The sequence below is a fragment of the Oncorhynchus nerka genome, linkage group LG24 (assembly GCF_034236695.1).
Source record: "Oncorhynchus nerka isolate Pitt River linkage group LG24, Oner_Uvic_2.0, whole genome shotgun sequence".
NCBI classification, from domain to species: Eukaryota; Metazoa; Chordata; class Actinopteri; order Salmoniformes; family Salmonidae; genus Oncorhynchus; species Oncorhynchus nerka.
The window spans coordinates 5,727,578-5,752,303 of record NC_088419.1 but is presented as its reverse complement, the minus strand read 5'-3'; the positions used below and the strand labels follow the sequence as shown (position 1 = coordinate 5,752,303).

At 43.3% G+C, this 24,726-nt stretch overlaps 1 protein-coding gene across 1 annotated transcript in view; it reads right to left on the bottom strand.

Annotated features, from left to right (window-relative positions):
• Positions 1 to 24,726, bottom strand: part of LOC115109866 (neuronal acetylcholine receptor subunit alpha-2-like) — a 115,026-nt gene that overhangs the window by 14,913 nt on the left and 75,387 nt on the right. The window contains exons 4-6 of the mRNA XM_065008567.1: positions 15,895 to 16,004; positions 10,407 to 10,608; positions 8,250 to 8,472 (exon numbers count right to left, since the gene is read on the bottom strand). Coding sequence (XP_064864639.1) covers positions 8,250 to 8,472; positions 10,407 to 10,608; positions 15,895 to 16,004 — 535 coding nt within the window. The remainder of the gene's footprint in view (positions 1 to 8,249; positions 8,473 to 10,406; positions 10,609 to 15,894; positions 16,005 to 24,726) is intronic.

The window sequence follows — 24,726 nt, the reverse complement described above, 5'->3', positions numbered from 1 at the left end:
CCTACAGACAGAGATCCTACATACAGAGATCCTACAGACAGACACAGAGATCATACAGACAGACACAGATCATACAGACAGAGACACAGAGATCATACAGACAGAGATTATACAGACAGAGACACAGAGATCATACAGACAGAGATTATACAGACAGAGACACAGAGATCATACAGACAGAGATTATACAGACAGAGACACAGAGATCATACAGACAGAGATCCTACAGACAGAGATCATACAGACAGAGACACAGAGATCATACAGACAGAGACACAGAGATTATACAGACAGAGACACAGAGATTATACAGACAGACACAGAGATCATACACACAGAGATCCTACAGACAGAGATCCTACAGACAGAGACACAGAGATCATACAGACAGAGACACAGAGATTATACAGACAGAGACACAGAGATTATACAGACAGACACAGAGATCCTACAGACAGAGATCCTACAGACAGAGATCCTACACACAGAGATCCTACACACAGAGATCCTACACACAGAGATCCTACAGACAGAGATCACAGAGATCATACAGACAGAGACACAGAGATCATACAGACAGAGATCATACAGACAGAGATCCTACAGACAGAGATCATACAGACAGAGATCCTACACAGAGATCATACAGACAGAGATCCTACAGACAGAGACACAGAGATCCTACAGACAGAGACACAGAGATTATACAGACAGAGACACAGAGATCATACAGACAGAGATCATACAGACAGAGATCCTACAGACAGAGACACAGAGATCATACAGACAGAGACACAGAGATCATACAGACAGAGACACAGAGATCATACAGACAGAGACACAGAGATCCTACATACAGACAGAGATCCTACAGACAGAGACACAGAGATCCAGACAGAGACACAGAGATCATACAGACAGAGAGATCATACAGAGATCACAGACAGAGACACAGAGATCCTACAGACAGAGATCATACAGACAGAGACACAGAGATCATACAGACAGAGATTATACAGACAGAGATTATACAGACAGAGACACAGAGAGGTCATGGCTGTGGACAGACATAATAGATTTCTGATGGAACTAGTGATCACGGCTCTTCTCTTGACTGGTAAGTTACTGCATGTTGTACTGTCGTTTAAACAACGTCTCAAACCCTGTTATGGGGGAAAGGGGCTTCTTGTACAAACCGCTGTTATGGGGAAAGGGGCTTCTTGTAAAGGGGGGAAAAGGGGCTTCTTGTACTGCCGTTTAAACAACGTCTCAAACCCTGTTATGGGGAAAAGGGGCTTCTTGTACTGCCGTTTAAATAACGTCTCAAACCCTGTTATGGGGGAAAGGGGCCGTTTACTGTTAACGCCGTTTAAACAACGTCTCAAACCCTGTTATGGGGGAAAGGGGCTTCTTGTACTGTCGTTTAAACAACGTCTCAAACCCTGTTATGGGGGAAAGGGGCTTCTTGTACTGTCATTTAAAAACCACTCCAACACTTGAGTCACACATTCAACTCAAAATATGTTGAGTTTCATTGTTCACTGGAAGCCTAAAGTTCAGCATTAAATTGTTTTAATGATGTATGTATTTATTTATTTAACACAGAATTTGTATTTCAGCGTGTAACTGTCCAAAACAGAAAACTAAAATGTGCACAAAAGATACATTTTCTAAGATACGTCTCTATTATGTGGGAAACGACGTCAACGTGGTTTAACCAAATTGCTCCTAAGATACGTGTCCTCTCTATCCAGGAGACAGTTGTGACTCTCTGTACTCCAATGTGGGAAACGACGTGGTTTAACCAAACTGCTCCTCAATTGCATGGCGTTTTTGGAGATCTCCACAAGCCTATCACAGAGTTGGTTCGTGGAGGAACAGGTTAGAACAGAAACCTCAGAGAGGAGCTGAGAGACTGACTGCTCTCGACATGTTCAGCATGTCAGAGCCGAGGATGCTGGGTAATACCAGTGTCTACAATACCTTTACCGAGGGTGGAGTCTGACTACTCTCGACATGTTCAGCATGTCAGAGCTGAGGATGCTGGGTAATACCAGTGTTTACAATACCTTTACCGAGGGTGGAGTCTGACTGCTCTCAATACCTTTACCGAGGGTGGAGTCTGACTGCTCTCAATACCTTTACCGAGGGTGGAGTCTGACTGCTCTCAATACCTTTACCGAGGGTGGAGTCTGACTACTCTCGACATGTTCAGCATGTCAGAGCTGAGGATGCTGGGTAATACCAGTGTCTACAATACCTTTACCGAGGGTGGAGTCTGACTGCTCTCGACATGTTCAGCAGGGGGTGGACCCCAACATGGAGAGGTTGCTTTTGTGAATGTGAATCTTCTTACCAGTGAATATCACTGTTTCACCCCAGTTGGTTTTTAGTCAAATAAGCCTTTCATATACAGTATGTATTTTATGTATCTTTAACAGTTAAGTTAAAATATATTATTTTCTGTCTTAGTGTCGTTGTCCCAGGGATCTAAGGCCTGGTTGTGACCTTAAGGTGCTTTCAGACCATCTGGGCTGGAACTGGAAGCTGTTTCTTATATGATACTCTGAGCTGGGTGAATGAGACAGGCACTGAGCTGCAGGGAGACTCCGGATACCAGCTCACAAAGACCACTGACTGTGACATCACTCTGACTGTGACATCACTCTGACTGTGACATCCCTCTGACTGTGACATCACTCTGACTGTGACATCACTCTGACTGTGACATCCCTCTGACTGTGACATCCCTCTGACTGTGACATCACTCTGACTGTGACCTCACTCTGACTGTGACCTCACTCTGACTGTGACATCACTCTGACTGTGACATCACTCTGACTGTGACATCACTCTGACTGTGACATCACTCTGACTGCGACTCTCCAGAGGAAGGACAACAACAGGAAGTGGAGTTGTCAGGCGGAGAACCAGGGAGAAGTGAAGACCTTCCTGGACTTCACCTCCACATTTTCAGCTAGACATTATCACATAGATATCGATACCATTTCATCAAGTAGTTCTGAATCAGCTTTTTTTTTGACTGCATGTTGGTTGTCTGTATTCCAGAGAAGGGTGGTGAGGGGAGGACAGGCTCATAATAATGACGGGAATAGAATCAACATGGAAACCACATGTTTAATGTGTTTGATACCATTCCATTGATTCTGTTCCAGCCATTACTGTGAGCCTGTCTTTTAATTTTAAGTGCCACCAGCCACCACTGATATTCCCCCATTTTCTAACGGGACCAACAGGCCCAAGTCCTGCTCCCTCTGTGATGTCAAATCACACTTCTCCAGGTGCACTTGATAACATGTTATTTAGTCTGAACAACCAAAAAGTATTCATTTATGCACAACTAGAAATGATCAAGTTCAGAGGGGAAGTTTTTCTGAGCTCAGGAACATTATACAGGGATAAAAGACTGTTGGTGATTATCATCCTCTGTACAAACCTTCCTTTACATTTTCAGCTTCAGACCTTCCCTACTTCTCACTTAATAAAACACCGTTTCTGTGTATTAATACATGAAGGTTTGTGTTTGATCACTGTCTGTCCTGTTGTCCAGGTACCACTAACAGTGTCCAGTTCTCCATCGACATCGTTGTCTTTGTGGCACAGACCATCATGGTTGCCATAGGTACTATTTACAAAAACCAGGAAGAACCGCCCACCAGCAGGTGAGAATCACAGGGATTGGTTCCTTTTTAGTTCCATTTAGGTCCCTAGCTTCCACACCTTCAATGTTCACAGATCTATAAGACTTGATAGATCTATGTCTAATCAGATATGGATGAGGGAACCAATCCATCCATAAACCAATCGGAGCATACCATAAATGACATTCACATATCCTGTCCTTCAGATCAACTGAAATGGAATCAATTCAAATAAAATGATCAACTGAAATGGAATCAATTCAAATAAAGTAAAATGATCAACTGAAATGGAATCAGGTCATAAATAGTCCTTTGACATAAAATGATCTTGTCCATATAAACCCTGTTTCAACTATTTCATCTTTAAGGTTTTCTATAGAATCTGGGTCTGTTATGTTGTCTGATGTGTTTGCTGTTGTTTTTGTTCTCTGTATAGAACTTCAAAGGAAGCCTCTGGTATTGAGATTCAGGTCCTGGAGGAATGACCCCTTGACCCCTATTCTTCTCCCAGTGCAGGACTAAGACTTATATCTAAACTGTCTGTAGCTTTACAGGTGATGTTCATCTATGATAGGGCGTAGTGTTTTGGATCTTGGTTTGCGTTTGAACATATAGTTTTTTCTTCTTCTCGCATGCATCTTTATGGATGCAGAAATGTACTATGCCATGTTTGGTTGACAAAAGATACGTTTGCGTTTTAATTTATGTCAAAAAAAAATATATATATATATATATATATATTTATATACAATATGTGTGTGAAATCTTGACTATTTTCAGTTGTATCAACCTGTGATGTTCCAGAACCTCCACTAGATGGGGACGTTACCTACAAAATGAAAAAAAGTATTGCTTCCGTCTCTCTTGCCCAAACCTGGGCTCGAACCAGGGACCCTCTGAACACATCGAACAACAGTCACCAACAACTCATCATTAGTTATTGCTAAAAAAAAGGGAAACAACAAATATTTAAAGTTCTGAGTGAGTGAGTGATGTCACCGATTGAAACTCTACTAGCTTCACCTCTTACTAGCCAGCCGTTTTACACCGGTAACATTACGGACATTCTCTGTTAATCTACTTACCTGAGGGGAGATGGGAGACTAGGACCTACCTGAGGGGAGTTGGGAGACTAGGACCTACCTGAGGGGAGACTAGGACCTACCTGAGGGGAGACTAGGACCTACCTGAGGGGAGATGGGAGACTAGGACCTACCTGAGGGGAGACTAGGACCTACCTGAGGGGAGATGGGAGACTAGGACCTACCTGAGGGGAGACTAGGACCTACCTGAGGGGAGACTAGGACCTACCTGAGGGCAGATGGGAGACTAGGACCTAGCTGAGGGGAGATGGGAGACTAGGACCTACCTGAGGGGAGACTAGGACCTACCTGAGGGGAGACTAGGACCTACCTGAGAGGAGATAGAAGACCAGGACCTACCTGAGGGGAGACTAGGACCTACCTGAGGGGAGACTAGGACCTACCTGAGGGGAGACTATGACCTACCTGAGGGGAGACTAGGACCTACCTGAGGGGAGACTAGGACCTACCTGAGGGGAGACTAGGACCTACCTGAGGGGAACTAGGACCTACCTGAGGGGAGACTAGGGCCTACCTGAGGGGAGACTAGGACCTACCTGAGGGGAGACTAGGACCTACCTGAGGGGAGACTAGGACCTACCTGAGGGGAGATGGGAGACTAGGACCTACCTGAGGGGAGACTAGGACCTACCTGAGGGGAGATAGGAGACTAGGACCTACCTGAGGGGAGACTAGGACCTACCTGAGGGGAGACTAGGACCTACCTGAGGGGAGATGGGAGACTAGGACCTACCTGAGGGGAGACTAGGACCTACCTGAGGGGAGACTAGGACCTACCTGAGGGGAGACTAGGACCTACCTGAGGGGAGATGGGAGACTAGGACCTACCTGAGGGGAGACTAGGAATTAGGACCTGAGGGAGACTAGGACCTACCTGAGGGGAGATGGGGAGACTAGGACCTACCTGAGGGACTAGGACCTACCTGAGATGGGAGACTAGGACCTACCTGAGGGGAGATGGGAGACTAGGACCTACCTGAGGGAGACTAGGACCTACCTGAGGGAGACTAGGATGGGGGGAGACTAGGACCTACCTGAGGGGAGACTAGGACCTACCTGAGGGGAGACTAGGACCTACCTGAGGGGAGACTAGGACCTACCTGAGGGGAGACTAGGACCTACCTGAGGGGAGACTAGGACCTACCTGAGGGGAGACTAGGACCTACCTGAGGGGAGACTAGGACCTACCTGAGGGGAGACTAGGACCTACCTGAGGGGAGACTAGGACCTACCTGAGGGGAGACTAGGACCTACCTGAGGGGAGACTAGGACCTACCTGAGGGGAGACTAGGACCTACCTGAGGGGAGATAGAAGACTAGGACCTACCTGAGGGAAGATAGAAGACTAGGACCTACCTGAGGGGAGATAGAAGACTAGGACCTACCTGAGGGGAGACTAGGATCTACCTGAGGGGAGACTAGGAACTACCTGAGATGAGACTAGGACCTACCCGGGGGGAGACTAGGACCTACCTGAGGGGAGATGGGAGACTAGGACCTACCTGAGGGGAGACTAGGACCTACCTGAGATGAGACTAGGAGCTACCTGAGGGGAGATCGAAGACTAGGACCTACCTGAGGGAAGATAGAAGACTATGACCTACCTGAGGGGAGATAGAAGACTAGGACCTACCTGAGGGGAGATAGAAGACTAGGACCTACCTGAGGGGAGATGGAAGACTAGGAATCTACCTGAGGGGAGATAGAAGACTAGGACCTACCTGAGGGGAGACTAGGATCTACCTGAGGGGAGACTAGGAACTACCTGAGATGAGACTAGGACCTACCCGGGGGGAGACTAGGACCTACCTGAGGGGAGATGGGAGACTAGGACCTACCTGAGGGGAGACTAGGACCTACCTGAGATGAGACTAGGAGCTACCTGAGGGGAGATCCTACCTGAGGGAGACTAGGACCTACCTGAGGGAAGATAGAAGACTATGACCTACCTGAGGGGAGATAGAAGACTAGGACCTACCTGACTAGGACCTACCTGAGGGGAGATAGAAGACTAGGACCTACCTGAGGGGAGATAGAAGACTAGGAATCTACCTGAGGGGAGATAGAAGACTAGGACCTACCTGAGGGGAGACTAGGATCTACCTGAGGGGAGACTAGGAACTACCTGATATGAGACTAGGACCTACCCGGGGGGAGACTAGGACCTACCTGAGGGGAGATGGGAGACTAGGACCTACCTGAGGGGAGACTAGGACCTACCTGAGATGAGACTAGGAGCTACCTGAGGGGAGATCGAAGACTAGGACCTACCTGAGGGAAGATAGAAGACTATGACCTACCTGAGGGGAGATAGAAGACCAGGACCTACCTCAGGGGAGACTAGGACCTACCTGAGGGGAGATGGAAGACTAGGACCTACCTGAGGGAAGATAGAAGACTAGGACCTACCTGAGGGGAGACTAGGACCTACCTGAGGGGAGACTAGGACCTACCTGAGGGGAGATAGAAGACTAGGACATACCTGAGGGGAGATAGAAGACTAGGACCTACCTGAGGGGAGATGGAAGACCAGGACCTACCTGAGGGGAGATAGAAGACTAGGACCTACCTGAGGGGAGATAGAAGACTAGGACCTACCCGAGGGGAGATAGAAGACTAGGACCTACCTGAGGGGAGATAGAAGACTAGGAATCTACCTGAGGGGAGATAGAAGACTAGGACCTACCTGAGGGGAGACTAGGACCTACCTGAGGGGAGACTAGGACCTACCTGAGGGGAGACTAGGACCTACCTGAGGGGAGTCTAGGACCTACCTGGGGGGAGTCTAGGACCTACCTGAGGGGAGACTAGGATCTACCTGAGGGGAGACTAGGACCTACCTGAGGGGAGACTAGGACCTACCTGAGGGGAGACTAGGATCTACCTGAGGGGAGACTAGGACCTACCTGAGGGGAGTCTAGGACCTACCTGAGTGGAGACTAGGATCTACCTGAGGGGGACTAGGACCTACCTGAGGGGAGATAGAAGACTAGGACCTACCTGAGGGGAGACTAGGACCTACCTGAGGGGAGATCGAAGACTAGGACCTACCTGATGGGAGATGGAAGACCAGGACCTACCTCAGGGGAGACTAGGACCTACCTGAGGGGAGATAGAAGACTAGGACCTACCTGAGGGGAGATAGAAGACTAGGACCTACCTGAGGGGAGATAGAAGACTAGGACCTACCTGAGGGGAGATAGAAGACTAGGACCTACTTGAGGGGAGACTAGGATCTATCTGAGGGGAGACTAGGACCTACCTGAGGGGAGAAAGACTAGGACCTACCTGAGGGGAGATGGAAGACCAGGACCTACCTCAGGGGAGACTAGGACCTACCTGAGGGGAGATAGAAGACTAGGACCTACCTGAGGGGAGATAGAAGACTAAGACCTACCTGAGGGGAGATAGAAGACTAGGATCTACCTGAGGGGAGATAGAAGACTAGGATCTACCTGAGGGGAGATAGAAGACTAGGACCTACCTGAGGGGAGATAGAAGACTAGGACGGTGAGACAGGAGATGAGCAGACAGGGGATGATCAGGTTGATGGTGTAGAAGAGAGGCAGCCGTCTGATGATGAAGAAGTAGGTGATATCAGGGTAGATCTCATGACAGCAGTCGTACTTCTTGGTGTTGTATGTTCCCACTGCGTTGATGATGGCCCACTCTCCACTCTCCCAGTAGTTGTTCAGATCCACAGTGTTCTAGGGGATAGAGATCAACCGTCCCTATAATCTATAAAGACATCTATAAACTTATATCATACTGTATAAATATATTCGGTTCGGGTCTGTCGGGTTCTAGGGGATGGAGATGAGCTTCAAGTGTTCCTTTGTCACACTTGTCTGGTGCCAGTGTGATTCTGCTCTCTGTGTGGCTTGACACGAGCCACGTTTCCATTCAATTGGCGACAGATTTTCATGCAAATCTGCGCATTTTCCCCACCAGATTTATTTTCATTTATTTATTTATTTATTTCACCTTTATTTAACCAGGTAGGCAAGTTGAGAACAAGTTCTCATTTACAATTGCGACCTGGCATATGATATGTTTCCATCAAATTGACTTGAAAAGGCTGTGAGTGATGATTTATTGCACGTAAAAATACATTTTGCTACTTTAGCAGTTTTTTGGGGGGTATTTGTAGTTTACTATTTATATTTTTGACCATTTAACTGAAATGTTATGTACTTTTTACTCATTACATTTTCCCTTACACCCAAATGTACTAGTTACATTTTGAATGCTAAGCAGGACAGGAAAATTGTGAGAATTCATGCACTTATCAAGAGCACATCCCTGGTCATCCCTGCTGCCTCTGATGTGGTGAATGTCTGAGTATTAGTGTCCCCGGCTATCAGTAAAATCGTCTGCTTTGCTAAATATAAGGAATGATTCATACTTTTACTTTGATTCTTAAAGTATTTTAGCAATTACATTTAATTTTGTTACTTACATACACTGCATTCGGAAAGTATTCAGACCCCTTCCCTTTTTTCCCATTTTGACTATTTAAAACCTAATACATTTAGACTTTTACTCAGGTAGTGTTTTACTTAGGCGACGGTTACTTCACTTGAGTGAAGTAGTAAAATGAATGAATGAATTAATCTATTAAGGTATCTTTACTTTTACTCAAGTATGACAATTGGGATCTTTTTCCGCCTCTCGGCACATCCAGCATGATGAGATTATTGTTGACAAAAGAGCGAGATTTGTCGATCGGCATCGATGGGCGTCAGGGTAGCCTAGTGGTTAGAGCATTGGACTAGTAACCGAAAGGTTGCAAGTTCAAATCCCAGAGCTGACAAGGTACAAAATCTGTCGTTCTGCCCTTGAACAGGCAGTTAACCCACTGTTCCTAGGCTGTCATTGAAAATAAGAAATTGTTCTTAACTGACTTGCCTAGTAAAATAAAGGTAAAAAAAAATAAAAAATGATCACGTCACCAGAATAAGACCCTCGAGTTGTATTGGAAAAGAGCATCAAGCTCATCACCGTGCACTTTCCCCACCCTATGAAGTTCATCAAGCTCACATTTGCTATTTTATGCAACAGTTTCTTTGTGACAAAGTTGTCCGTATAATGATGGAAACACTTTGAACTTTAAATGTTTATTTGGCACTTGGAAAACTGAAATGGAAAAAGTAAATTTTGTGTGCACTACATCATCATTTTGTGTGCACTACATCATCATTTTGTGTGCACTACATCATCATTTTGTGTGCACTACATCATCATTTTGTGTGCACTACATCATCATTTTGTGTGCACTACATCATCATTTTGTGTGCACTACATCATCATTTTGTGTGCACTACATCATCATTTTGTGTGCACTACATCATCATTTTCTGTGCACTACATCATCACGCACGGATTTTATTAACAGACATGTCTGTTTGGTGGAAACACCACTGGTGGGGAAAATGGTTTTCTTTATGCCGATTCTAGAATATTAACATGAAAATCTGTCGCGAGTTGGATGGAAAGCTAGCTTCTGACAGCAATGGAGTTAGCAAGAACATATACAGTAGCCTGATCTGTTTAACAAATAAACCCATTATCCACGTCATTCACATCTTGTACAACACATTTACAACATTGCGTGCTTGATTTGATTGATACAATCCCATACCTCGAAGCGTTCCAGGTCGATTTTAGCCTTGTCGTAGGTCCAAGAGCCAAACTTCATCTTACAGTTTTGCTGGTCGAAGGGGAAGAAGGTGACGTCTATAGAGCAGGAGGACTTATAGATGGCCGGGGGAACCCAGCGCACCTTCCCATTGTAGAACAGGTGGGCCTTGGTCATGTGGGTCACGGCGAACTCACCGTCTGCACTGGAGGGGGAAGAGGAGAACAGAGGTTTGTACACGAGGGTTAAAATACCTTTTTTGTTTTTTGTTGCACGGCTGTGTTGCTGTTGTAGCTAATTGGCATCGTTACCAGCCAAACCCTCAGGTCGTTAGTTCGATTGGCACCGTTTGTTCTGGCAGATTGCTATGGGAAAGCACAGCTAGTGCTTCTGCTGACAGTGTTAGTGCTGTCTGTGGGTGCTGAATTTAGTGCCTCGATCATCTTGCTCATCAAGCAGAAATACACTACAGGCTATACTTGTAGCCTACTGCCGGACCAAATATACAGAAAAGGTCAGTATTGGGAGGCAGTGTAGCCTAGTGGTTAGAGCGTTGGACTAGTAACCGAAAGGTTGCAAGTTTGAATCCCCGAGCTGACAAGGTACAAATCTGTTGTTCTGCCCCTGAACAGGCAGTTAACCCACTGTTCCTAGGCCGTCATTGAAAATAAGAATTTGTTCTTAACTGACTTGCCTAGTTAAATAAAGGTAAAATAAAAAATAAACACCATGGGACCACGCAGCGGTGGTGAACGTACCTTGGTGCGAAAAGTGCAAATAATGCCTAGAACAGCAGCAAAGGACCTTGTGAAGATGCTGGAGGAAACAGGTACAAAAGTATCTATATCCACAGTAGAACGAGTCCTATATCGGCATAACCTGAAAGGCTGCTCAGCAAGGAAGAAGCCACTGCTCCAAAACCACCATAAAAAAAGCCAGACTACGGTTTGAAACGGCACATGGGGACAAAGATCGTACTTTTTGGAGAAATGTCCTCTGGTCTGTTGAAACAAAAATGGAACTGTTTTGCCATAATTACCATCGTTATGTTTGGAGGAAAAAGGGGGAGGCTTGCAAGCCGAAGAACACCATCCCAACCGTGAAGCACGGGGGTGGCAGCATCATGTTGTGGCGGTGCTTTTCTGCAGGAGGGACTGGTGCACTTCACAAAATAGATGGCATTATGAGGGAGGAAAATTATGTGGATATATTGAAGCAACATATCAAGACATCAGTCAGGAAGTTAAAGTTGGTCACAAATGGGTCTTCCAAATGGACAATGACCCCAAGCATACTTCCAAAGTTGTGGCAAAATGGCTTAAGGACAACAAAGTCAAGGTATTGGAGTGGCCATCACAAAGCCCTGACCTCAATCACAGAGAACATTTGTGGACAGAACTGAACAAGCAAGGAGGCCTACAAACCTGACTCAGTTACACCAGCTCTGTCAGGAGGAATGGGACAAAATTCACCCAACTTATTGTGGGAAGCTTGTGGAAGGCTACCCAAAACATGTGACCCAAGTTAAACAATTCAAAGGCAATGCTACCAAATACTAATTGAGTGTATGTCAACTTCTGACCCACTGGGAATGTGATGAAAGAAGTAAACACTGAAATAAATATTTTTTTCTACTATTATTCTGACATGTCACATTCTTAAAATAAAGTGGTGATCCTAACTGACCTGAGACATAATTTTTATTAGGATTAAATGTCAGTAATTGACAATTAAGTGATAACTGAGTTTAAATGTATTTGGATAAGGTGTATGTAAACTTCTGACTTCAACTGTGTATATATATATATATATATATATATATATATATATATATATATTTTTTGCATGCTTCTCAACCAATTACAATACTTGTTTGGACCAACCTGTTGTACAAAGTTATATGGTTGTACAGTGTTAGACATTGTGAATTATTGTAGACGTTACATTAATAATCTAACAATGATAAAAATCGTTCTTAGATTATTCTTGAAACTATCAGTGTTAGGCAATACATAACTCTGTCAATCTGGTAAATAGTCCAGTTTTTGCTAATTTAGCTCCCTGAAAATATTGTTAAGGCCACTTACCAGCTAGCATATTTGGTTGTTGGAACATACATTTTTGGTTTCCCATTGGTTCTGGGAATGAAGCCATACATTTTCTGACCGATAAAACTGAGTCTTTGTCATGTTTTGAGAGCAGAATTGAACATTTCCTCTGTTCAGGGAAAGTTTGTTTTGCAGGGAGGTTCTGAGAACGATTTACTATGGTTCCAGGGAGGTTCTGAGAACGTTTTACTATGGTTCCAGGGAGGTTCTGAGAACGTTTTACTCTGGTTATCTGAAAGGTTCCCTGAGAGGTTTTATTAACGTTCTGAGAACGGAAATTATCGGTTTTGTGAAGGTTACTTTGGCATAAACTTACACATGTGATTACTAAAGTTTTCTTAACGTTCTCATAAACATTTGAGAACATTTAAATAGAACCACAAGGAAGCCTGTATGAAACGTTATACTGACATAATAATATTCCCACAGAAGTACGATATTTCTTAACATTCTTAAACTTCTTAGGGCTAGGACAATTTTTTTCCTCCACTTCCTGTCTGAATGATGTGCCCAAAGTAAACTGCCTGTAGCTCAGGCCCAGAAGCCTGGATATGCATATAATTGGTACCATTGGAAAGACAACACTTTGAAGTTTGTAGAAATGTTGAAATAATGAAGGAGACTATAACACAATAAAAATCGTAGGAGAAAATCCAAAGCAAAACCAACTGGAATTTTTTGGAGAGACCATCTTCTTAGAAATGCAAGAGTACGGTCATATTGAAAATTAGCTCCCTGGATGCAATTCCTATGGCTTCCACAGGGTGTCAACAGTCTATGTTCAAGGTTTCAGGCTTGTAACTTCAAAAACAAATAAGAAATATCTGTTTTAGCAGAAGGACACAGTCTTGGATATTCGTTTTTGTGTGTGACATGATGACATTACGCACCTGCTAAAATTGGTTTCCTATTGAACATACTTCTTTCCGTAAGAAATGGTATAGTTTGATTACATTTTAGGGTATCTGAGGAGTAAATAGAAACGTATTTTGACTTGTTGAAACAAAGTTAAGGGGTAGATGTTCGGATTCCTTTCTCTGCAAGTTGAACGAGTGGATTGCTCAATTCGATGGCGCCAACTAAACTGACATTTTGGGACATAAAGAAGGATTTTATCTAACAAAACAACACTACATGTTATAGTTGGGACCCTTTGGATGACAAATCAGAGGAAGATTTTCAAAAAAGTAAATGAATATTTCATTGTTATTTGTGAATGTATGAAACCTGTGATGGTGTAAAAATATTTTGATGTGGGGTGCCATCCTCAAACAATCGTATGGCAGGTTTTCGCTGTAACAGCTACAGTAAATCGGACAGAGCAATTAGATTAACAAGAATTTCAGCTTTCATCCGATATAAGACACTTATATGTACATAAATGTTTAAAATCCATAAAATGTATGAGATATTTATTTGAATTGCGCGCCCTTCAGTTTCAGCGGAAGTTGTCCCGCTAGTAGGACCCGAACATTCCAAACCAATTAGAGAATGTCTCTAGAATATTACTAACATTTAAATTAAATGTTAAATTGAACATTTAGGAAACGTTCTGTTGATATAATGAAATACCAAGAAAATAATGTTATTTTGTCAAATTTCCTTAAACGTACTGAGTATGTTCCAAAGCCAAGCTCCTATCCTGCACCATTCCCAGAACATTGTCGGAAAGGTTGTTTGTAAAATAACCATAGGACAACCACACTCTCACCAAGCTCTAAGAAACATAAGGTTCTCAGAACATTATGTGCTAGCTGGGATTTGACATTTCAATATTGACAGGAACCTTATCAGCGCTTCACAACTTGTTTATTTACACACAAAAACACACATGACTCAGAGCCATTGTTTTGGTAGAGAGTTATGATCCTCCAGGAACAATCTCCAGAACTTATCTCCTCTATTGCAGTCTGTAATTTATCTCCTCCTCTGAAGAGCTACACATCCCTGATCATGGCTTTAATACGCACTGATAATAGCTGTAGATTAGAGATATAATGATAAGTCTGTCATTACATCTTCCTCCAATCTCTCACACGCATGCGCGCACACACACAGACACACACCTTTTTAATTTCACTAACTGATAGTGATCATACACAAGAGCTTGATGAGGTGAAACCCAGTCATTAAATACTAGGAGTTTAATCTGATACATTCAGCCGTGAAAGTTGAATATATTTAGATGAGGAGAAAACTATTAGGAGGGCTAGGGTCAGGATAACATGGCAGTATATTACTGGGGATGGCTGGTATCAGGATAACATGGCAGTATATTACTGGGGAGGGCTAGTATCAGGATAACATGGCAGTATATTACTGGGGAGAGCTAGGGTCAGGATAACATGGCAGTATATTACTGGGGAGGGCTAGTATCAGGATAACATGGCAGTATATTACTGGGGAGGGCTAGGATCAGGATAACATGGCAGTATATTACTGGGGATGGCTAGGAGGAGGATAACATGGCAGTGTATTACTGGGGATGGCTGGTATCAGGATAACATGGCAGTATAATGATAAGTCTATCAGGATAACATGGCAGTATATTACTGGGGATGGCTGGTATCAGGATAACATGGCAGTATAATGATAAGTCTATCAGGATAACATGGCAGTATATTACTGGGGATGGCTAGTATCAGGATAACATGGCAGTATATTACTGGGGATGGCTAGGATCAGGATAACATGGCAGTATATTACTGGGGATGGCTGGTATCAGGATAACATGGCAGTATATTACTGGGGATGGCTGGTATCAGGATAACATGGCAGTATATTACTGGGGAGGGCTAGGATCAGGATAACATGGCAGTATAATGATAAGTCTATCAGGATAACATGGCAGTGTATTACTGGGGATGGGATGGCTGTTTAAGATCAGAACTTTATCAAGATTGGGCCTACAGCTGCTGTTAAATCATTAACACTCTAACAGAAACAGGTACATTGACTCCTGTCATCTATGAAATCCTCAGTGGTGACATGCTCCATAACATGTAGACGGGATCACAGATGTCAGTTCATCGTAGCGGGAAATTACTTTTGAGAAACGGCGGCCCAGCGGTTTAGAGCATTGGGCCAGTAACTGAAAGGTTGTCGGTTAGAATCCATGAGCCAACTAGTTGAAAAATCTGTTGATGTGCCCTTGAGCAAGGCACTTGCACCCTAATTTTGCCTGTAATTCACTCTGGATAAGAGCATCTGTTAAATGTCTAAAATGTAAACCATTTATGATGTTAAGCTTATGAATCAGGAACCCAGTAGATGGCGACATTTAACCATTGAAATAGGACTAGACGTGGAGTGTCCTGAACTCTACTTTGCTTTTACGTTAATGACGACCATTTCGGACAAACAACAGTTTGGCTGTCACTCACTTGTTGTAGAGGACGATGTCTGGGACCCAGATGAGTTCAGACGGGACTCTGATGGACGTGACGTTGTCGTAGTCAGACGGTCTCCAGCGTAGCTTGTAGTCATTCCACTCCTGAAAGGAGAACATACACAAGGAGACGAGAGGTTGTTCAGGTCCCGAGGTCTCATAAGAAAGAGCCTATTAATCCTTAACAAACCAATTACCGTAATTCATACTGAAAACACCTCAGCCACACACATGCTACAGTATATACTGAATGTCCTGAAACACCTCAGCCACACACATGCTACAGTATATATATTGAATGTCCTGAAAACACCTCAGTCACACACATGCTACAGTATATATACTGAATGTACTGAAACACCTCAGCCACACACATGCTACAGTATATATACTGAATGTCCTGAAACACCTCAGCCACACACATGCTACAGTATATATACTGAATGTACTGAAAACACTTCAGCCACACACATGCTACAGTATATACTGTATACTGAATGTACTGAAACACCTCAGCCACTCACATGCTACAGTATATATACTGAATGTCCTGAAAACACCTCAGCCACACACATGCTACAGTATATATACTGAATGTACTGAAACACCTCAGCCACACACATGCTACAGTATATACTGTATACTGAATGTACTGAAACACCTCAGTCACACACATGCTACAGTATATATACTGAATGTACTGAAAACACCTCAGCCACACACATGCTACAGTATATACTGTATACTGAATGTACTGAAAACACCTCAGCCACACACATGCTACAGTATATGCAGGGTTTCCTCTAGGCAAAATGCTAGAGGAAACTCTGCATCATCACGCGCAGTACAAGACTAGAGACTCGATTTGTTTTACTTTAACAATAAACGACCTACTTAGATAATAAAAGTTGATCATAGTTTTCCTATTCATATCTGGATCCTGGGACGCAGTTATCATTAGCATCATCACGCGCAGTACAAGACTAGAGACTCGATTAGACTACCTAGTTAGCTAATAAAAGTTGATAATAGTTTTCCTATTCATATCTGGATCCTGGGACGCAGTTATCATTAGCATCATCACGCGCAGTACAAGACTAGAGACTGGATTAGACTACCTAGTTAGCTAATAAAAGTTGATAATAGTTTTCCTATTCATATCTGGATCCTGGGACGCAGTTATCATTAGCATCATCACGCGCAGTACAAGACTAGAGACTCGATTAGACTACCTAGTTAGCTAATAAAAGTTGATAATAGTTTTCCTATTCATATCTGGATCCTGGGACGCAGTTATCATTAGCATCATCACGCGCAGTACAAGACTAGAGACTCGATTAGACTACCTAGTTAGCTAATAAAAGTTGATCATAGTTTTCCTATTCATATCTGGATCCTGGGACGCAGTTATCATTAGCATCATCACGCGCAGTACAAGACTAGAGACTCGATTAGACTACCTAGTTAGCTAATAAAAGTTGATAATAGTTTTCCTATTCATATCTGGATCCTGGGACGCAGTTAGCGTTGGGACCGCAGATATATGTCCGGCGATCCTTTACTCAAACAAGGTGGTACTACATTGGCTAAGCAGCTAGCCTAGCTGCTAGCTATCAAGCTAGGCAATCTGATCTACTACTGCTGGACACCAAGCACGCTAACCGGTTAGCCCTTGTTGCTTGGGCCGCATTTCTATTTATATCGGTTTTAGGACTACCGATTTCCAGAGTTTTCTACTACCAGCTTCTCTCATTTCACGGAGTGAATTAGCGGGCTCGTCCTACTATTAGTACTGTCGTGCCTCTGCTGGGCAGGTAGGTGAACTCTTGCAGAAGCAGAACGTTTTCCATGAGGAAATTCTACTTCAGCAGGAAAATAACTTTAAAAGCTTCATACAAATGACCATGGAGTCGACCAACAAACGGCTGGACGACCAGACTGAAGATGTACAAGACATTAAAACAAGCCTTCTGTTCATACAGAAGGATGTGGATGTGTTGAAGACCACACAGGATGCACTTCCCAGAAACGGTTCCTCTATGTGGAATGAAATCACCACAGTCAGGGAGGGCCTCCACAACATGTCTGGGGAGGCAGAATGAAATTACCACATTCAGGGAGGGCCTCCACAACATGTCTGGGAAGGCAGAATTAAATTACCACATTCAGGGAGGGCCTCCACAACATGTCTGGGAAGGCAGAATGAAATCCCCACAGTCGGGGAGGGCCTCCACAACATGTCTGGGAAGGCAGAATGAAATCCCCACAGTCAGGGAGGACCTCCACAACATGTCTGGGAAGGCAGAATGAAATCCCCACAGTCAGGGAGGGCCTCCACAACATGTCTGGGAAGGCAGAATGACATCACCACAGTCAGGGAGGGCCTCCACAACATGTCTGGGAAGGCAGAATGAAATCCTCACAGTCAGGGAGGACCTCCACAACATGTCTGGGAAGGCAGAATGACATCACCACATTCAGGGAGGACCTCCACAACATGTCTGGGAAGGCAGAATGACATCACCACATTCAGGGAGGACCTCCACAACATGTCTGGGAAGGCTGAATGAAATCCCCACATTCAGGGAGGACCTCCACAACATGTCTGGGAAGGCAGAATGAAATCACCACATTCAGGGAGGACCTCCACAACATGTCTGGGAAGGCAGAATGAAATCCTCACAGTCAGGGAGGACCTCCACAACATGTCTGGGAAGGCAGAATGACATCACCACATTCAGGGAGGACCTCCACAACATGTCTGGGAAGGCTGAATGAAATCCCCACATTCAGGGAGGACCTCCACAACATGTCTGGGAAGGCAGAATGAAATCACCACATTCAGGGAGGACCTCCACAACATGTCTGGGAAGGCAGAATGAAATCACCACAGTCAGGGAGGACCTCCACAACATGTCTGGGAAGGCTGATTACCTGGATGGGCAATCGAGGATAAATAATATTGTAATAGATGGTATCCAGGATAGCCGAAGTGAGACGTGGGCTGAATCAGAGGACGAAGCTGTCTTCCGAGGAGCTACAATTGGATCAACAGGTTGAGCTGGAACGTGCTCACAGGTCTGGGGAGCCAGGTGCCAATGATGGTGCCAATGTTGGTGCCAATGTTGGTGCCAATGGTGGTGCCAATAGTGGTGCCAATGGTGGTGCCAATGGAACCAGACTCAGGCCAAATGTAGTGAAATTCTTCATGTTCAAGAATAAGATTGCAGTCCTTGAAAAAGCCAAATGTCTTAAAAAGAGATGAATGGGTCCTTCATCTTCATCAATGAGGATTTCTCAGATGCAGTCCGTCAAAGAAGAAAGGAACTAATACCAGCTATGAAGGCTGCAAGAGAACGAGGTGACATAGCATCCCTGAGGTATGACAAACTGGTTGTTCACCCTCCCTCCCATGGAGTTAGGAGGAGCGACAGACACAAGTCATCCCAGCCACACACACACACACACACACACACACACACACACACACACACACACACACACACACACACACACACACACACACACTGACTGAGTATTCTCTCTCTCAGATTTCAACTACTGATTCATGTTTGGACATATGAATCTACTAAAGAAAGGTCTGTTAGTTGCTCCCTTAAAATATATGCAGTTTAAAGGAACAAAATTCATGTATTGGCAATATCAGAGACTCACCTAAACTCTTCTTTTGCGGATGCTGAGATCTCTATACATGGATATAATTTGTCCAAGTTGGCACCGAAATCGATATGGGGGTTGGAGTTGCAGTTTACATCCAGAATCACATTCCAGTAAAACAATGTCAGGATTTAATGTTGAATGGATTAAAGGCGGTACGGGTAGAGTTTCATTGACCACATTTGAAACCTATACTAGTTGATTGCTGCTATAGACCACCTAGTGCTGATGTGAAATATCTTGATGTAATTTGCAAAATGTTGGATAAGGTATCATCTGAAAATAGGGAATATATATTTTGGGGAGATATGAATACTGATTTTTTTTTTTTTACACCAACTGTCCAATGAGAAAGAAACTTATTTCAGTTGCCATGCAACCTGACCCAAGTTTTGACCAACCAGAACGTTCACTAATAGGTCTGGTATTACATCATCAATTTGTATCGATCACATTCTTACTAACATGGCTGAACGTTGTTCTAAAGCTGTATCAGTAGCACTAGGTTACAGTGATCATAACTTGGTTGCACTCACTAGGAAAACTATAATACCAAAGGTTGGCCCTAAGGTAATCTACCACAGGTCCTACAGAGGGTTCAATCAGGACTCGCTCACTAGTAACACTAAAATACCAAAGGCTGGCCCTAAGGTAATCTACCACAGGTCCTACAGAGGGTTCAATCAGGACTCACTCACTAGGAACACTACAATACCTGGCTCTAAGGTAATCTACCTCAGGTCCTACAGAGGGTTCAATCAGGACTCGCTCACTAGGAACACTACAATACCTGGCCCTAAGGTAATCTACCTCAGGTCCTACAGAGGGTTCAATCAGGACTCGCTCACTAGGAACACTACAATACCAAAAGGCTGGCTCTAAGGTAATCTACCACAGGTCCTACAGAGGGTGCAATCAGGACTCAAGAAATGTGAAAGGAATGTAGGAGAATATAACACAACAGATCTGGTAAGAAATAACACAAAGAAAAAAACAACTGTTATTTTGTACCGTCATCTTTGAAATACAAGAGAAAGACCATAATGTATTATTCCAGCCCATGTGCAATATAGGTTTTGACCACTAGATGGCAGCAGTGTATGTGCAAAGTTTTAGACTGATCCAATTAACCATTGCATTTCTGTTCAAAATGTTGTATCAAGACTTCCCAAATGTGCCTAATTTGTGTATTAATAACTTTTCATGTTCAAAATTGTGTACTCTCCTCAAACAATAGCATGGTATTCTTTCACTGTAATATCTACTGTAAATTGGACAGTGCAGTTAGATTCATTAAAGTTTTCTGCCAATATCAGATATGTCTATGTCCTGGGAAATGTTCTTGTTACTTACAACCTCACGGTTATCGCATTAGCCTACATTAGCTCAACCATCCCGTAGAAGGGACACCGATCCCGAAGAAGATGGGTAAGGGAATTGCTCTTACAAGAAAATGTTCAGAGTATGTAACATCTAACACACTGACACACTGTCCAGTTATATGGTCAATCCCTGGTCCTATCACACTTAGAGTACTGTCCAGTTATATAGTCAATCCCTGGTCCTATCACACTTAGAGTACTGTCACATTATATAGTCAATCCCTGGTCCTATAACACTTAGAGTACTGTCCAGTTATATGGTCAATCCCTGGTCCTATCACACTTAGAGTGCTGTCCAGTTATATGATCAATCCCTGGTCCTACAACATTTAGAGTACTGTCACGTTATATGGTCAATCTCTGGTCCTATAACACTTAGAGTACTGTCCAGTTATATAGTCAATCCCTGGTCCTGTCACACTTAGAGTACTGTCCAGTTATATGGTCAATCCCTGGTCCTACAACATTTAGAGTACTGTCACGTTATATGGTCAATCTCTGGTCCTATAACACTTAGAGTACTGTCCAGTTATATAGTCAATCCCTGGTCCTGTCACACTTAGAGTACTGTCCAGTTATATGGTCAATCCCTGGTCCTACAACATTTAGAGTACTGTCACGTTATATGGTCAATCTCTGGTCCTATAACACTTAGAGTACTATCCAGTTATATAGTCAATCCCTGGTCCTGTCACACTTATAGTACTGTCCAGTTATATGGTCAATCCCTGGTCCTGTCACACTTAGAGTACTGTCCAGTTATATGGTCAATCCCTGGTCCTATCACACTTAGAGTACTGTCCAGTTATATGATCAATCCCTGGTCCTACAACATTTAGAGTACTGTCACGTTATATGGTCAATCTCTGGTCCTATAACACTTAGAGTATATGGTCATCTGCAGCAAAGAAAAAGATCCAAATGGCTCAAAACAGGGCTGCCAGCTTAGCTCTTCATTAGTCTATCCGTATGCATATTATTCAAATGCATCAGATTCTGTCATGGCTTCACGTTAAAAACAAATTACTATCCAGTCTTATGATTTTCTTTAGGAATGTTATATTTAAAATAAAATAAAAAGTATTTTTCAGGCCAGTTAGTACATACCAGCAACACGCATAACCACCAAACCAGACAAACAAATTCAGGTTAGCTAAAACAACCCGAGCCAAGGACAAATCACCTTAAATCTACAGTTTTAATTAGAGCCGTAGCTGAATGGAACTCTTTACCAATCCATATCTCTCAGCTGAATGGCACTCTTTACCAATCCATATCTCTCAGCTGAATGGAACTCTTTACCAATCCATATCTCTCAGCTGAATGGCACTCTTTACCAATCCATATCTCTCAGCTGATTGGAACTCTTTACCAATCCATATCTCTCAGCTGAATGGCACTCTTTACCAATCCATATCTCTCAGCTGAATGGAACTCTTTACCAATCCATATCTCTCAGCTGAATGGCACTCTTTACCAATCCATATCTCTCAGCTGAATGGAACTCTTTACCAATCCATATCTCTCAGCTGAATGGAACTCTTTACCAATCCATATCTCTCAGCTGAATGGCACTCTTTACCAATCCATATCTCTCAGCTGAATGGAACTCTTTACCAATCCATATCTCTCAGCTGAATGGCACTCTTTACCAATCCATATCTCTCAGCTGATTGGCACTCTTTACCAATCCATATCTCTCAGCTGATTGGAACTCTTTACCAATCCATATATCTCAGCTGATTGGAACTCTTTACCAATCCATATCTCTCAGCTGATTGGAACTCTTTACCAATCCATATCTCTCAGCTGATTGGAACTCTTTACCAATCCATATCTCTCAGCTGAATGGCACTCTTTACCAATCCATATCTCTCAGCTGATTGGCACTCTTTACCAATCCATATCTCTCAGCTGATTGGAACTCTTTACCAATCCATATCTCTCAGCTGAATGGAACTCTTTACCAATCCATATCTCTCAGCTGAATGGAACTCTTTACCAATCCATATCTCTCAGCTGATTGGAACTCTTTACCAATCCATATCTCTCAGCTGATTGGAACTCTTTACCAATCCATATCTCTCAGCTGAATGGAACTCTTTACCAATCCATATCTCTCAGCTGAATGGCACTCTTTACCAATCCATATCTCTCAGCTGAATGGTACTCTTTACCAATCCATATCTCTCAGCTGAATGGAACTCTTTACCAATCCATATCTCTCAGCTGATTGGAACTCTTTACCAATCCATATCTCTCAGCTGATTGGAACTCTTTACCAATCCATATCTCTCAGCTGAATGGCACTCTTTACCAATCCATATCTCTCAGCTGAATGGCACTCTTTACCAATCCATATCTCTCAGCTGATTGGCACTCTTTACCAATCCATATCTCTCAGCTGAATGGAACTCTTTACCAATCCATATCTCTCAGCTGATTGGAACTCTTTACCAATCCATATCTCTCAGCTGATTGGAACTCTTTACCAATCCATATCTCTCAGCTGAATGGCACTCTTTACCAATCCATATCTCTCAGCTGAATGGCACTCTTTACCAATCCATATCTCTCAGCTGAATGGAACTCTTTTACCAATCCATATCTCTCAGCTGAATGGAACTCTTTACCAATCCATATCTCTCAGCTGATTGGCACTCTTTACCAATCCATATCTCTCTCAGCTGATTGGCACTCTTTACCAATCCATATCTCTCAGCTGAATGGCACTCTTTACCAATCCATATCTCTCAGCTGAATGGAACTCTTTACCAATCCATATCTCTCAGCTGAATGGAACTCTTTACCAATCCATATCTCTCAGCTGATTGGAACTCTTTACCAATCCATATCTCTCAGCTGATTGGCGCTCTTTACCAATCCATATCTCTCAGCTGAATGGCACTCTTTACCAATCCATATCTCTCAGCTGATTGGAACTCTTTACCAATCCATATCTCTCAGCTGAATGGAACTCTTTACCAATCCATATCTCTCAGCTGAATGGAACTCTTTACCAATCCATATCTCTCAGCTGAATGGAACTCTTTACAATCCATATCTCTCAGCTGAATGGAACTCTTTACCAATCCATATCTCTCAGCTGAATGGAACTCTTTACCAATCCATATCTCTCAGCTGATTGGCACTCTTTACCAATCCATATCTCTCAGCTGAATGGAACTCTTTACCAATCCATATCTCTCAGCTGATTGGAACTCTTTACCAATCCATATCTCTCAGCTGAATGGCACTCTTTACCAATCCATATCTCTCAGCTGAATGGCACTCTTTACCAATCCATATCTCTCAGCTGATTGGCACTCTTTACCAATCCATATCTCTCAGCTGATTGGCACTCTTTACCAATCCATATCTCTCAGCTGAATGGCACTCTTTACCAATCCATATCTCTCAGCTGAATGGAACTCTTTACCAATCCATATCTCTCAGCTGAATGGAACTCTTTACCAATCCATATCTCTCAGCTGATTGGAACTCTTTACCAATCCATATCTCTCAGCTGATTGGCGCTCTTTACCAATCCATATCTCTCAGCTGAATGGCACTCTTTACCAATCCATATCTCTCAGCTGATTGGAACTCTTTACCAATCCATATCACTCAGCTGAATGGAACTCTTTACCAATCCATATCTCTCAGCTGAATGGAACTCTTTACCAATCCATATCTCTCAGCTGAATGGAACTCTTTACCAATCCATATCTCTCAGCTGAATGGAACTCTTTAACAATCCATATCTC